The sequence below is a fragment of the Tursiops truncatus genome, chromosome 8 (assembly GCF_011762595.2).
Source record: "Tursiops truncatus isolate mTurTru1 chromosome 8, mTurTru1.mat.Y, whole genome shotgun sequence".
Taxonomy (NCBI): Eukaryota; Metazoa; Chordata; class Mammalia; order Artiodactyla; family Delphinidae; genus Tursiops; species Tursiops truncatus.
In genome coordinates, this window is record NC_047041.1 from 63,301,648 (window position 1) to 63,318,951 (window position 17,304).

Consider the following 17,304-nt stretch of genomic DNA (forward strand, 5'->3'; position numbering starts at 1 on the left):
TGGAATACAAATATTTTAAAAAATAGTGTATCATATACAAATAGATTGCACACTAAATGTGTAACCTATCTGATTACAGGAAGTTATAATCACGGTTGTGTACAACTCACCTGTCTGAATAATTTTTGGCTACTTTAATCCAAGAAACTAACATCCATCACTACTTCATATTAAAGATATTTTCTATAATAATTTGGTGAGATTAAAGTATGTTACAATTTGCTTTGTAAAATCAAAACTATGCAGAACTCTAAAAGCTAGTTAACCTAGCTCATTTGCTTTCCTTAGGCTATCTGGCAAGCAGCAACAGGTAACTGGCTGCCTTGATTACTTACAAACTAATGGGCTACACTATTCCTGCCAATACTTTCTTATTTTTTAATAGTACTTATCACTTCTCAAGTACCATATAATTTACTTATTCATTATAGTTAGTGTCAGTCCATTCTCTACTATAAATTTAAGTTCTAAGAAGACAGGGATTTTATCTGCTTCACTGCCATATCATCAACACCCATCTCAGTGACTGACACATAGTAAGTGTTCAATAAATATCTGTTAAATGAATGAACTGGCATTAAATCATAGCCAAATTTTCAAAATGGCTATAAATTTTAAAGCAAAATTCTGGACAGATGAGCAAACTACAAAAAAAAAGTTTTTCGTAAGTACTCACAAGCTAGCACTTTAATAATCTTTATTTTAAAAATCACCAGATATGATCCAGCAATTCCACTCCTGGGTATATATCCAAAGAAAACAAAAACACTAATTCAAAAAGATTGCACCCAATGTCCATAGCAGCACTATTTACAACTGCTAAGATACAGAAGCAACCAAACTGTCCATCAACAGATGAATGGATAAAGAAGATGTGGTGTGGAATACAACTTAGCCATTGAAAAGAATGAAATTTTACCATTTGCAACAACATGGATGGACTTGGAGGTATTACGCTTAAGTGAAATACATCAGACAGAGAAAGACAAATACTATAAGTTATCACTTATATGTGGAATCTAAAAAATAAGACAAACCAGTGAATATAACAAAAAAGAAACAAACTCACAAAAAAAGAACAAACCAGCGGTTACCAGTGGGGAGAGAAAGAGGGGCAAGATAAGGGTAAGGGATTAAGAGGTACAAACTACAGTGTATAAAATAAATAAGCTACAAATATATATTGTTCAGCACAGGGAATAGGGCAAATATTTTATAATAACTATAAATGAAGTAAAACCTTTAAAAATTGTGAATCACTATGCTGTATACCTGAAACTTACATAATATTGTAAGTCAACTATACCTCAATTTTAAAAATTTTTTTAATTTAATAAAATAAAAATAAAAATCACTAGAGATCTATATCTAAGTTATTAGTTTCTGGACTCCACCCCTACCCCTTTTTCATGTTTAGGAAACAATTCTTCACTTTTAGTAACAGCAGCATCACATCATTCTACTACTTAAAGTTGTCACCATCACCAAGAGGCAACAACAGGCTGTTCTGTGAAATAAGATTACAGGCATTACCTAGATAGAACAATATTAATATAAGTAAATATTCATGTGAAATTGAAATGCATATTCCAGAAATTTTAAAGAAGGCACATTCAGTTTAAAAGAATTTCTAGCTGATGGAATAAATAGAAAATATCGATATTACTTATGAGCAGGGAGCCTTCCTGTGGCTCTTTTCAACTCAGAAAATGTCTCTCCTTCCACCTCTCTGACCTGCCAGAAAGAAAAACATTTAACCAGAATCCAAGATTCTACCTCATCTTGTTTATCAGTGCTCAGAAGTCTCAGGAAAAGCAGTCACTGCCTGGGGAAAGAGACCAGTAAACCTCAAACAATGGAAGCCACAAACAATGGAAATCACAATTAATTCATAAATTGACAGCACTTCTCATTTAAGTTTTATAGCAGTTTATTCCTATTTCCAAAATAAGTACATAGTACTGAATTGGAGAAATATACTGAAGATCTTACTAGGCTTAACGAGATCTTCCAGTCAGTTATGAACCCAACAGTAGAATCTATTTCATTAGAACACTAAGGCTGTCGTAATCAAAGCTATTCTGAGTTCACTCATACTATGGTGTGTTTCTTGTAAATACAGTCCATCTTTGGAAGAAATAAAAGCTGCTAGCTCCTTAATTACCAAAGATTTGTATCATTAGACCCTTTTGATTTTATTTTTTTAAAGTTAACACTTTTCTATTCATGTCTTTCCAATGCCAGTTAAACCTTCCTAATTAGAATAAGACTTATCTTGTTAATTTTTTTTTAAAAGAAACAGAAAAAGAAAAAAACTTTAAAAAAATCAGCTTACCTCATCTAACACAAGAATAGAGTATTTTAGTTTAGTTTTAGAAAAGCTTTAGCAGAGAGTCAAAAGACCAGGAGTTTTTGTTATCATCTCAGCCAATAGTAAGTAGCTATATGACCTGGATTTCAATATCTAATTTTTAACACAAATGGAGATGAATTTTAGCACTTAAAGTAAATTCAACTTACCTAAAATTGTCACTTTTCTCTTTAGCTTTCCAAAGCTTGAATTTATACAAATTTTCCCAACTTAAGAAATGATCTAAATTTCCACATATATTTCAGATTCTGGATAATTCTTAGCCTAACTTAAAGTATCTTTAAGCTAGCTAGAATTAGCTGTTTAAAGGAATAAACTTTAGGGCTTCCCTGGTGGCGCAGTGGTTGAGAGTCCGCCTGCCGATGCAGGGAACACGGGTTCGTGCCCCGGTCCGGGAAAATCCCACATGCCGCGGAGCGGCTGGACCCGTGAGCCATGGCCGCTGAGCCTGCGCGTCCAGAGCCTGTGCTCTGCAACGGGAGAGGCCACAGCAGTGAGAGGCCCGCGTACCACAAAGAAAAAAAAAAGAAAGAAATAAACTTTACTAAGGATTGATTATCTTTATGATTAACTTATGAAATACTGGCCCTATTTTTAGCTTTTATTATATTTAAGGAGATGTCAGAAATCATTCTACCATCCCCTTTATAGACACATTTCAGTAAAATGCAATAGTAAACTACTGCTGACATAAGTACAAAACGAATCCGCCTGCCAATGCAGGGGACATGGGTTCCAGCCCTGGTCCGGGAAGATCCCACATGCCGCAGAGCAACTAAGCCTGTGCGCCACAACTACTGAGCCTGTGCTCTAGAACCTGCAAGCCACAAATACTGAGCCCACATGCCACAACTACTGAAGCCCGCGTGCCTAGAGCTCATGCTCCGCAACAAGAGAAGCCACTGCAATGAGAAGCCCACATACCGCAATGAAGAGGAGTCCCTGCTCACCGCAACTAGAGAAAGCTCGTGCACAGCAACGAAGACCCAAGGCAGCCAAAAATAAAAAATATATAAATAAATTTATTTTAAAAAACGACATATATATTACACACACACACATATATACAAACACACACACATATATATATATATATATATAAAATTTCAAGGCATGTCTTCAAAGTAAGGAAAGATAAAATTTACTATAACAGATACAGCCACATCACTGATAGATTTATAACTGATTAATAAACTTTTAGTTCTCAAAGATTAAAAAACTTTTCTTCAGTAAGTTTTGTCAACTTAGTAACTCTCCACCTAAAATTTTGTACATTGGTGATATTAGTGACTTTTTATAGACACATAAGTACCACTAGAGGCCACCAAATACTTCATTTTTTAAAACTGACACATTTGTTAAGTTATAAGAAAAATGACCATATCCATAGCAGGGAAAGTTCCACATGAATACTCAAAGCACAATACAAACTCAAGAAAAAAGATCTGAACATATTTCATGCAGTAAATAGTATGTCTGGATCACCAAAGAACTTGATTAGAACAAGAACTGGGGTGTGGGGGGATGGATAGTATCAAAATATCATTCCTTATATACCATTGAAAATAGATTATATGACCTAGAGAGTTGATGTTCTCTAAATAGCTGTTGCCTTTCTTAATCAAATTATATATCTATATATAGGTATATATACTGATACAGACAGATAAATAAAATCCCAGAGTTCAATATTCTTTCCTCCATATCACAAAGTCTTTCACATATAGTAATGTTTTTACATCTAAAGTTGGCTACCATCTATAGCAATTAAAATTTTGATAAAGAAGTTCTATTTATAAAAGTCGCCCCACAAATTTGAATATATCCAAATTTCTGGCTTGACAAAGAAAATCTGGCTCGGCAGAATAGATAACACCTGAGAAAACTTTGCTCTGACACCCTAGGTGAATTGCTGCTAGAATACCCTATGTCCCCTCATTTCTTCCAGTCTCCTCCTCCTCACTAAAGGTAAATAGCAAGAAACAGAAGGTCCAAGTAGGATTCAGAGATTCTGTAGATCCAAGTGAAATCTATGAAACAAAATGGGACTTCTTATTATCCGACTGTCCACCTTTTCTGCATGATGATACACTATTTTTCAAGAGTTTTCAAGCATTCCAGGTAAACTTTATTCGTTCATGCTTTTGGTGTTCTATTTAAAGTCTCTGCTTAACTAAAGGTTGCAAAGATGTTCTCCTAAGTTTTCCTTTAAAAACCTTTATACTTTTAGCTTTTACATTTAGTCTATGATCTACTTCAAATTAATTTTTCTGTAGGTTGTGAGGCAGGGTCAAGGCTTTTTTTTTTCCCAAATGGACATTCAGTTGTTTCAGCACCATTTGTTGAAAACCCTATCTTTTTCACAACTGAATTACCTTGGCAACTTTATTGAATATATATTTACCATAATGTGTGTGTTTGCTTCTAGACTGTAGCAAGGATCTACAAAAGACAATCCTTAAGCCAATACCACATTTGAATACTGAGCTCTACAGTATGCCTTGAAACCAGGTAGTACAAGTCCTCCAACTTTGTTCTTCTCCAAATTCTTTGGCTACTTGCTATACAATGTGTCTTAGAGACTGATTCACGTCACTGAACAAAGCTCTAGGTCATATTTTTCTAAAAAGTTTTTAATAGTAGTAAAATATACATAACATAAAATTTATCATCTTAACCATTTTTAAATGTGCAGTTCAGTAGTGTCAAGTACATTCATATTGTCCTGCAATCACTCTCCAGAACACTTTTCATCTTGCAAAACTGAAAATCTATACCCATAGACTTAGCATAATGTCCTCAAGGTTCATCCATGTTGTAGCACATGTCAGAATCTCCTTCATTTTCAAGGCTGAATAATATTTCATTGTATGTATATACCACATTTTGTTTATCCATTTATCTGTCAGTGGATACCTGGATTGCTTTTGGCTGTGGTGAATAATGCCACTATGAACGTGTGAACAAAAAAATCTATTTGAGTCCCTGCTTTCAGTTCTTTGGGGTATATACCCAGAAGTGAAATTGCTGGACCATACAGTAATTCCATTCTCAATTTTTTGAGGAACCGCCCTATCATTTTCCACGGTAGCTGTACCATTTTACATTCCCACCAACAGTACACAAGGACTGTAATTTCTCCACATCTTTGCCAGCACTTTGTGTTTTTTTATATTAGTCATCGTAATAGGTGTGAAGTGGTATCTCACTGCTGTTTTGATTTGCGTTTCCCTAATGGTTAGTGACATTAGCATCTTTTCATCTGCTTGTTGGCCATCTTCTATCTCATACTTTTTAACAGTTGCATTATATTCTGATGAATGACTGTGGCACTACTAATTCAATCAGTCACCTACTGATAGACATTTAGGTAGTTTCCAATTTTTTGCCTTGAATAACTTTACACATGCATATGTATAAGTAACCATAAAAATCAATTTGTTCAGGACGCATGTTTTCCGATTCACTACCTTTCACTCTCAAAAGCATTCTGGTTTGAATAATATATATTATTTATCCAAGTGTCAGTTCTGCTATAGGACAAATTGCTACAAGTGAAATTAGGCAAGAACTAACTTTGATTAACCTTCCAAGGCTATTTGTTACCAGAGCTCACCCCATATTAGAAGTCCGGTATTAGAAAGAGATACCAAAATATGGCTTAGCTCTGTCTGAGACATGTAGGCTATACACTTAGATTACAGGAATTGCAGAAAACACACAGGCATGACTAGGATTCAAGTACAAAAGACTGACAGAATAGTGATACCATCACTTCCCAGAGAAAACAAAATACCCAAAAAATGAAAACTGAATCTTACAGAAAGTCTGTAGTAAGGGGGCCACAAAAACAAAATAAAACAAAAACAGGGAAAAATGGAAGAGAATTAACTGACATTAAGAGAAAATTAGCATGATGAAGACTGTTGTATTTTCTCTGACACCAAGTATGTGTTTTTTCCCAATACCAACTGGGTGTCCAACAATTAAATTCATTTATGACACTAACTTCCCAGAGTCAGTGCAGACCCCACAATCAAGGGGTCAGGGCTCTGCCCCACAAGACTGCCCTCACTCCAGATGCCAGCTGCAAAAGGGATGACCAAGTTATCCACACTTCTGCCTGCAGACTACAAATTCAGGGGCTCACATGACTGTCCCCCTCAGGTTCAATAATTCACTAGGACAGCTCACTGAACTCAGGAAAACACTTTACCTACACTTACCAGTTTACTGTAAAGTATATAACTCAAAAAGAGCCAAACAGAAGAGATAGATAAGTCAAGGTATGGAGGGAGGGGGTGACACAGAGCCTCCACACCTTCTCCAATCACACTACCTTCCCAGCACATAGATGTGTTCACCAACTTGGAAGATCTCTATATCCCTTCATCTAGGGGTTTTTATGGAAGCTTCATTAGGTAAGCATGATTGATTAGCTCGTTGGCCATTGGTGATTGAACTCAATCTCCAGCCCCTCTCCCCTCCCAAGTAGGGCTGAAATTTCCAAACCTCTAACCGCATGGTTGGTTCCTGTGGCACATCAGCCCCCTTCCTGAAGCTACCTAGCGTTCCCTAAATTCATAAGCCATCTCATTAGCATACAAAAGACAGTAAACTCCAAAGATTTCAGGAACTTTGTGCCAGGAACTGAGACAAAAACTAAATACAGTGTTCATTTTTTATTTTACCACAAAGACTGAATTAATGATGTCAAAAAATAAAGTGGTCAAGGAGAATTAAGATAAGGGAAAAGGCCTCTGAATTTCAGCAAGAACACTGTGGCAGAAGAAAGGTAGTTGTTCACTAAATCTGTTTCACTTTTCTCCTAGGCACCCATCTAGGCTTTATTTGCCAAACTCCCATTACAGTTAACTGTGGTTAAATGACTGATTTCTGATGAATGGAACAGGATAGAAGTGATGTATACAGCCTCCCAGGCCTACCCCATAAAACCCACCTCCATGCTTTCTTTTACTACTCTGCCAACTGAATGCTGATGCCCAAGATGACCCTGAGAACCACACTTTGAAGACAGCAAACCACACTCCTGTCTACACCACTGTCACTAATCAAGTAAGTGATTATGCAAGTAAGAAGAAAAAAGCTTGTTTCATTCTAGCCACTAAGGCTTCAAGGTTCACCTATTATAACATCTAGTATTTATTAACTTAATGAATTCAGAAAATATTACTAAACTTCAACTTTGTGATTTCAGAATGGAGAGGACATAAAGTGTACTTCAGAATAAACCTCTGAAATGTGGGTGAGATGGATGTAAGAGATGCGAGTGGACAGCAAGAAATCATAACATTATAGTTTATTAAAATATTAATAGACAATCACCTGATAACAGTCCTGTAGGAAAAGCAGTATTATCAGAAAGATAAATTAACTTTGCTTAAGATTTTAAAGTTTCAGATCCCATATTGCTTCCAGAGTACCACACCAGTCTCTTATAGAAATAGAGACAGCAAATGAAGAATAATCATTTGAAACATTTTATAAAGAAGAAGAAATAGGATAATAGCTAAGAAATAAACTCAAGAAAAGACTTTTTAAAGTTAATACTTGGGATCAATGGAAAATGAAGAATAGAACAAGGAACTGGACATTAAAAAGTATAGAACAACCATAGTGGTGATATGACAGACAATTACATGAGAGATCAGTAGCAGTATTCTGTGTGGTAACGGGGCCAGGCTGTTTGCAAACAACATGAATTTGTAGTAGGTCAGGCTTGTGTACTGTAGTTCTACGTCTTCTTCAGGAAGTTCACTATGGCGTCAAAGCATTAGGGATAGCAGGACCCCAACATGGCAAGAAAACCTCTCCTGAGGTGGTTCTGAGAGCAGACCATGGAGACTGGGTAGGTGATTCTCTAGCATAACTGAAGCTATCAATACATTAGTAAAATAAGCAGAATTGTAAGCTACTGAAAGTCTAGTACAGTATAACAAACCACCTTAGTAAGCATCAAGGAATGTGAGAAGAGTAACACCAAGACTGACTAGCTTCTACCTCAGAGATGTTGAGAGAATCCACTATCTCAGATGCATCCTCTAGACTCCATCTACAGGACGGAGTTCCTACCTGCTATGCAGTTTTATTACTTCAAAGAGACAACTGTGTCTTTGGGAGTAGGAAACAAAAATGTGAGCTCAAACCACCACTTTCCAGCTTAAACCCCATTTGTATCCACTTGCTTTGTTGTGAACATAACTTTAAACGTCCTTTTTGTAGTCCTTAGTATGTTTCAAAAGCCATGTCTTCATGAAACAATCTAAATATCCATTGACAGAGGAACAGATAAAGAAGATGTGGTACATATATACAATGGAATACTACTCAGTCATAAAAAAGAACAAAATAATACGATTTGCAGCAACATGGATGCAACTGGAGATTGTCATACTAAGTGAAGTCAAAAAGAGAAAGAGAAATACCATATGATATCACTTACATGTGTAATCTAAAATATGGCACAAATGAACCTATGAAACAGAAACAGACACAGAGAACAGACTGTGGTTGCCATGTGGGGGGTGGTATGGGAGTGACGGACTGGGAGTATGGAGTTAGTAGATGCAAACTATTACATATAGAATGGATAAACAACAAGGTCCTACTGTATAGCACAGGGAACTATATTCAATATCCTGGGATAAACCGTAATGGAATAGAATACATTGAGTATTCTCATAGACTACTCATAGAATACTGAGTCACTTTGCTGTATAGCAGAAATTAACACAACACTGTACATCAACTATACTTCAATAAAAAAATAAATTAAAAAAAGCCATGTCTTCATACTTCATAGCAATGTTCTTGTTTTCAGCCTCAACTCTATGCAAAATCAAGAGTTCTTCCACACATCCTTTACACCAGCTTTAAAACTAAATTCATCACCAAGCACCCTACCTCAGCACAGAGGCTTTAGATGCTACCTACAGTATCTTTCATAGGTCTCGTTTATAATTATATATTTTTTATTTTTAGCTGTCTTCTTATCTCAAATCTCTCTGGCTGGGAAAGTATCCAGCCTATCTTTATTTTAAATATTACTTATACAGCTAGTTTTTTATACTCACATGCAGGACCTACATTTTCACCTATTATATTTAATCCTCTTATATAAAGGGCCCGTAACTCCAGCCTTTTAAAATCTTTGTGAACCCTGATTCTGTCATCCAGTATGTTCACTACCTTTCTCAATCTCCTTTCACGCATATTCCTCTACAAAGAGAGGAGAAAATTCTCTTCCGTCCTTTCTACACTCGGTTTCCTGACCAAACAGTATTTATATCTAGGTCAGATGGACCACTGCTAGCCCATCTGCGGTATTCAATGCATTCTAAACAACTAAAAGAATTAAAATATTACATGATACTTATACTTACTTCTCTGCCCTCAAATAGCATCCCATACTAAGGCTACTTCTCCTATGTTACAACTGCAGAATGCTGAATACAAGATTTTTTTACCTCTTCTCCCCAATCTATACTTATAATTACAGAAAACTGGATTCATACTGAAGGTAGTCAAATCATTAGTCTATAACTTAAATAAATGAGCTAATATCTTAAGAACCTCAAATTTATAAATTCTAATGACACGGTTAATCCTCTTTTACTCAAGCCACAACATTTTTTATCACAGTACTTTAGACTTCTAAAAAAATCAGAAAGATTTACAAATGCGTCAGTGCAGGCATTCCCTAGTGAAGATGGTGGCATGTTTTCTGAATTATGATATAAAAAAATTCACTTCTGAGACAGGGCATCTTTAAAAAGAGCTAGTGCCTAAACAATACTATTTTGTTGATGCCCAAAACCAAGCCAATAAAAATATTTCTTCCCATAATCAGAAATAGATTGTTAGCCATAGAATGCCTCTGCAAAACAATTCTTACATTTTCTTTGAAATATTGTCTCTAAAATTAACTGAAACTTTATTTATATGACTGTCTGTGGTTTCCATGTATGCCTAAAAGGCACAAGAAAAAGATAAAAATATCCCAGAATTGGAAAAGCAGTCATTATGTTTGGTTTAGCTTATTTTCATATTTTTATTTTTAAAAACCATCCAAATTAAAGTTCAGCATTTCTCAATAGAAGAAAAGAAAGAGAAGGCGATTTCTTTACACAAAAGCAGCAAGACTAAATTCAGCATCCTCTAAATTAAATTTGGGATTTGACTTATTAGCGAATGAATGCCTTAAATCCTTTCCCACAAGTCATAAAGTTTAGTCTTCATTCTGAACAGAATTACCTTTCATTTATTTTTTTTTCATGGAAAGGAATTTTACTTTAAATATAGCAGCGTGTACATCTCAATCCCAAACTCCCTATCTATCCCTCCCCTCAGGTAACCATAAGTGCATTCTCTAAATCTGTCAGTCTGTTTCTGTTTTGTTAATATAAGTTCATTTGTATCATTTTTTAAAATTTTTTTTTAGGTTCCCCATATAAGTGATATCATATGATATTTGTCTTTGTCTGACTTACCAATACTTCACTTAGTATGATAATCTCCAGGTCCATCCATGTTGCTGCAAATGGCATGATTTCATTCTTTTTAAAGGCTGAGTAATATTCCATGGTATATATGTACACATTCTCTTTATCCATTCATCTGTTGCTTCTATGTCTTGGCTTTTGGGCATATATCCAGAGAAAAACATGGTTCGAAAGGATACGTGCACCCCAATGTTCATTGCAGCACTGTTTACAATACCTTTCATTTAGAATTTAAATACATGAAATATTTGTTGTGTGGGCAGGAAAGATGGCAACAGAAAATAATTTCAAGTCTAATACTATGCTCTGAACCCAGGTTTATCCTCCGAAAAAAATAAGTGAAGTTGGTTTCTAATAACACAGCATTCTTTTTTTTTTTTAACATCTTTATTGGAGTATAATTGCTTTACAATGGTGTGTTAGTTTCTGCTTTATAACAAAGTGAATCAGCTATACATATACATATATCCCCAAATCCAGTGCCTCTTGCATCTCCCTCCCACCCTCCCTATCCCACCCCTCTAGGTGGTCACAAAGCACCGAGCTCATCTCCCTGTGCTGTGTGGCTGCTTCCCACTAGCTATTTTACATTTGGTAGTGTATGATATGTCCATGCCACACTCTCACTTTGTCCCAGCTTACCCTTCCTCCTCCCTGTGTCCTCAAGTCCATTCTCTACGTCTGCGTCTTGAATCCTGTCCTGCCCCTAAGTTCTTCAGAACCAACTTTTTTTTTTTAGATTCCATACATGTGTTAGCATACAGTATTTGCTTTTCTCTTTCTGACTTACTTCACTCTGTAGGACAGACTCTAGGTCCATCCACCTCACTACAAATAATCCAATTTCATTTCTTTTTATGGCTGAATAATATTCCATTGTATATATGTGCCACATCTTCTTTATCCATTCATCTGTCGATGGACACTTAGGTTGCTTCCATGTCCTGGCTATTGTAAATAGAGCTGCAGTGAACATTGTGATACAAGACTCTTTTGAATTATGGTTTTCTCAGGGTATATGCCCAGTAGTGGGATTGCTGGGTTGAATGGTAGTTCTATTTGTAGTTTTTTAAGGAACCTCCATACTGTTCTCCATAATGGCTATATCAATTTACATTCCCACCAACAGTGCGAGAGGGTTCCCTTTTCTCCACACCCTCTCCAGCATCTATTGTTTGTAGCTTTTTTGATGATGGCCATTCTGACTGGTATGAGGTGATACCTCATTGTAGTTTTGATTTGCATTTCTCTCATGATTAGTGATGTTGAGCATGCTTTCATGTGTTTGTTGGCAATCTGTATATCTTCTTTGGAGAAATGTCTATTTAGGTGTGCTGCTCATTTTTGGACTGGGTTGTTTGTTTTTTGATATTGAGCTGCATGAGCTGCTTGTAAATTTTGGAGATTAATCCTTTGTCATTTGCTTCATTTGCAAATATTTTCTCCCATTCTGAGGATGTCTTTTGGTCTTGTTTATGGTTTCCTTTGCTGTGCAAAAGCTTTTAAGTTTCATTAGGTCCCATTTGTTTATTTATGTTTTTATTTCCATTTCTCTAGGAGGTGGGTCAAAAAGGATCTTGCTGTGATTTATGTCATAGAGTGTTCTGCCTATGTTTTCCTCTAAGAGTTTTATAGTGTCTGGTCTTACATTTAGGTCTTTGATCCATTTTGAGTTTATTTTTGTGTATGGTGTTAGGGAGTGTTCTTACTTCATTTTTTCCATGTAGCTGTCCGGTTTTCCCAGCAGCACTTATTGAAGAGGCAACACAGCATTCTTTTAACACAGCATGCTTTTAAACATTTCTGAACCTCAGTTCTTCCAAATTATAGAATCCTGTTTTCAGATCTTGCATTTACATTAAAGTCCAAATGCTAACCATAGCTTAAAGTGTCACTCTGAGAATACTCTCAGAATACTCTCAGATCTTGGCTGAGACTAAGAGTCAAAAAACCTGGGTTTGAATGCTAGCTCTGCTGCCATTGAGCTGCTAGACCTTAGTGAAACCATTTAAAACTTCCTAATCCTCATTTTACCTACCTTTAAATTAGATATACTACCTCTAATCATCTAATGTGTGAGTTCATCACAGTCTGTGAATTGTATGTAACTGTTAGATATTAACATTAATGTTACATGCTAAAAACTTGTTCCACTACTACCACCTTGGTAGGGTAAGATTTTTTTCCATGTAAATCATCACAAAAGGGTCACTACCACCCTGGAATCAAAAAACCACCTAGGCTCTGAGCCAAATCACCTTCAATTAGACTAAAATTTTATTAGGCCTATCTCTGGTCTTGAAGTTGCAGGAGTTGCTCTAGATTACACAGTATATCACAGTTACTCAATTATTGCTGTTAACATGCAGAATAGTTGCACCTCCCTAACATATAAAGGAAAGCACAAAGCCATAAATAATAAGACAACAAAAATTTAACAGTTAATGTTCTACTATGTTTTAAAAATGGGCTTTGGGGACCTCCCTGGTGGTCCAGTGGATAAGACTCTGTGCTTCCACTGCTGGGGCACGGGTTCCATCCCTGGTCGGGGAGCTAAGATCCCACGTGTCACACAGTGCAGCCAAAAGATAAAAAAATAAAATAAAATTTAAAAAATTTTTAAATAAAAATTAAAAATGGGCTTTGTTAGATAAACAAATTTATTCTGTACCTGACAAAGCACAATAGACATTAGATGATGAGAATTGCTATCAGTTACGAAAAAATTAAAAGAAAAAATTCCCAATGTAATCCAGAACTTCAAATATTCTTTAAATATTAATCTGGCTCCCAAAATCTTGAAATGCTTCATGAAGAATCAGCCAAGATGTCATCTAGGAAGATCTTAGGTGAGGAAAAGTTATGCTACCTCTTAACACCTCGGTTTCACCAATCCAGCAGCACACGGCTCTACTTGTTATTGGAGAGGCACTGACAGCACTTGAACATGGGAATGTCTGTCACACAAAGAAAAAATATCCATTTACTAACTATTAAAATCAACATGTGTCTCTCCACCACTACTGGAGAAATATCAGAGGCATCACAGTATCTATGCCTTAGCTTTCAAAACACAAAAATTATTCCTTCTCAGTCATAGCTAAATAGCTAGAGTCAAATCATGATCTCTCTCTGACCCAATAATGTCTGCTGTTCTTGAAATTTATGAAGGTGGTTCACTGTTCATATTTTCAAACTGATGTAGTTTATATCCATCCACACATTGATGTGAGGGGAGGTAGGAACTCACAAAAAGTTCTAAAAGGTCTCCAGTACCAAAATTTTCCCCTTTCAATCATTACTAAAAAGGACAGTGAAGCAGAGTTTAAAAGCTTTAATAGTACAAACACCAGTTATCCACACCATAAGACCAATTATTACTATTTGCAGGCATGTGGAAGAGAAGAGAAAGGAATACAAGGGCTCTCTTAAAAACCTACTTTTCTCCTCCATCTGTGTGGTAACTTTTACCTTACCCAAAACACTTGACTTCTGACACTTCTAGTCACCCAGTGTGGGGTTTTTTCCCCCCAAACAAGCAATTATCCACGACACCTGCTGGGTGTCCTACAATTTTACAATTTAACTCACTGATTAAGGTTAAGGGCTCAGTCCCACAAGACTGACCCCCACTTCAGATATCAATTGCAAGTAGGTTGTACAGTAGTACAACTTCTGTACGACTTGGCTATAAATCGGAGGTTCCCGTGACCTCCAGCCCTTTGGATTCAATTAATTTACTCAAGTGGCTCAGAGAGCTCGGGAAAACATTTTACTTACATTATCCAGTTTATTAAAGAATATGATAAGGAATACAGATGAACAGCCAGATGAAGAGATACACAGAGTGAGGTCTGGGAGGGTCCCAAGCATATGAATTTCTCTCTCTGTACAGTTGGGGTGCATCACCCTCCCAGTAGGTGCACGTTTCACCAACCTGGAAGCTCTCCAAATCCCAACTTTGGGGATTTTTATGGTGACATCGTCACGTAGGCATGATCAATCATTAATTCCATTTTCAGCCCTTCTCCCTTTTCAAGAGAATAGCAGATGGGGCTGAAAATTCCAAGCTTCTAATCATGGCTTGGTCTTTCCAGTGACCAGCCCCCATCCAGGAGCCATCCAGGAGCCCACCCAGAGTCGCCTCATTAGAACAAAAGACATTCATATCACCCAGGAACTTACAAAGGTTTCAGGAACCCTGTGTCAGGAACCGGGATCAAAGACACTCATAACACTTAAGAAATTAGACGGACTTCAGAAGCTCTGTGCCAGGAACTGGGGGCAGAGACCACTATGTATTTTCTATTATCTCAAAGATCCTCACGTTCTTTCCCCATTTTTAATGCCTAAACTCAAGATTTACCCTCTCTGTGTGTCTACAGAATCCACAGCCTTCTTTACAAAACTGGGTTTAACAATCAAAATTAAGCATTTAGAAATGTACCTTTTATCCTCAGCGAGGCAGAAATGGACACTCATTTGCTAGGACAAGAAAATTCGTAATTTTCAACATCAGTTTTATTCCTAATAAATATTTCTGATCCAGGCTAACAAGAGAATGAACAATTCTTCCTCGGGGGGAGGTGCTGCAATATGTCAAACAAACAGCAACAATGACAGTAACAATAATAACATTAACAAGCTACCTCATTTATTGAGCACTTACTTTATGGAAGACACCGTTTTAAGCATTTTATTTATATTTTTCCCATTTTACCTTTGCAGTAACCCTATGAGATTACTATTATCATTATCCTCATTTTATAGATGAAGACGGCTGTTCAAGAAGTTAAGTAACTTGTTAGAAGTCATACCGTACAGGTGGGATTTCAACCCAGGCAGTCTCCTCTTCATTGTCATATTATACCAAATGATCGCTCAACAAGAACTGCTTTGATGAACACTGCTCATGTATATGTGTGTGTATGTAAACATACACACAATATAAGTGAATACACAAACATACATACACACACACATATATGCATTCTCTAAACTTTATAGTCATATTGAAAAATACTTTAGTGATCATCTTCTCAGTCTCATTTTACCACCATAGATCCACCACCAGACAGAATGTCCTGGTCATCACAAATTATGCTCCACCATTAAATTCCTTTAAAACGGCTGACAAAAATAAAGCAGTTGAACTGCACTATTATAAAGCAACATACAGATTCTGTAACTGGAAAGAAAGAATTCAGATTCTGATTTCAAGGCCAAACTCAAACCATGACTGGTCACTATTAAACCAACCTTTGGTTTTGTTTGTCTGTGTTTTTGTTTAGTTGTCACTAAAACAACGACCTAGAAATTTTCAGAAAAAAATATAATAAATATTTGATTAGTGACACACTATCACTGAAGCTACTAAGCTAAGATTGTGACTAAAAGAATCAGAGGAATTTTTCAGCTTCCAGGTATATAAAAATCATCTATTTCATCTTTAATATTAAAGAGAAGATTAAACAGGAAAAAGAACAGCAAAACAGACATTCTAGAATCAGTATATTCAAAGTTTACTGTATTAGGGCGATTATTTCTAATAATGTGTTACAGTTAAATCACCAAATTATTTAAAAGTAACTGCAACATAAATATAACCATAAATGAAACATGAAAAGAAAAATATCATTATAAAAGTACAATAAAACAATACCAACTTACCAGTTCAACTCCCTGTGGAAAAGGTGTATCATCCCAGTCCTTCTGTGGAAACCTCTGGATTATTTTCCCCAGACCTGCTCCTGACCCTATTAATAAAATCAAAGTGAATTTGGTTATAGGGTACTTAAAAATCTGAATACTCATTATATTAATACTTATTTCTAAATGAATATTTGTTGAATATACTGATTAAACATTTTCAAGTTTTAAAGGGTCTAAAACTACCTTCTAAACATAACACTGAAATGATAGGCAATCCCTATCCTATAGACTCTCAAAAGAGTAACACGTATGAAAAGCTAGGAACAACAGACAGAGGCATTAAAATTGGAGTCTCCACACCATGGGAGCAACTGCACTTTGTTCCCAGTAAGGAAAGCCGTCTTCTCAGTATCTCAGGTTGATATTTAAGAAGAACTTTTCTATGGAGACAAAGTAATTTTAAGTGACAAATGAAATGGTACCATTAGCACTAAGCTTCAGTTATGGGTTATAAGCACTGTTTTGGGTTAAATAAAGATTTTTAGAGTGGCCTGGGAACTTGACCATTGTCTAGACAGGGTTTTTCAACATCAGCACTACTGACATTTTGGGCCAGATAATTCCTTGTTGGGTTGGAGGCAGGGGGCTGGGAGCTATCCCGTGCATTATAGGATGTTTAGCAACATCCTTAGCTTCAACCCACTAGAAGTTAATAGCACCCCACCTACAATCACCAAGTTGTTACAACCAAAAATGTCT

The 17,304-nt window shown here is 36.2% G+C and overlaps 1 protein-coding gene across 8 annotated transcripts in view; it reads right to left on the minus strand.

The window, feature by feature from the left end:
- SBF2 (SET binding factor 2) overlaps positions 1 to 17,304 on the minus strand; it is a 465,909-nt gene that overhangs the window by 363,650 nt on the left and 84,955 nt on the right. For all 8 annotated transcript variants that reach the window (XM_019948149.3, XM_073808603.1, XM_019948148.3 and 5 more), the window contains exon 2: positions 16,564 to 16,649. In XM_019948149.3, the coding sequence (XP_019803708.2) occupies positions 16,564 to 16,649 (86 nt within the window). The remainder of the gene's footprint in view (positions 1 to 16,563; positions 16,650 to 17,304) is intronic.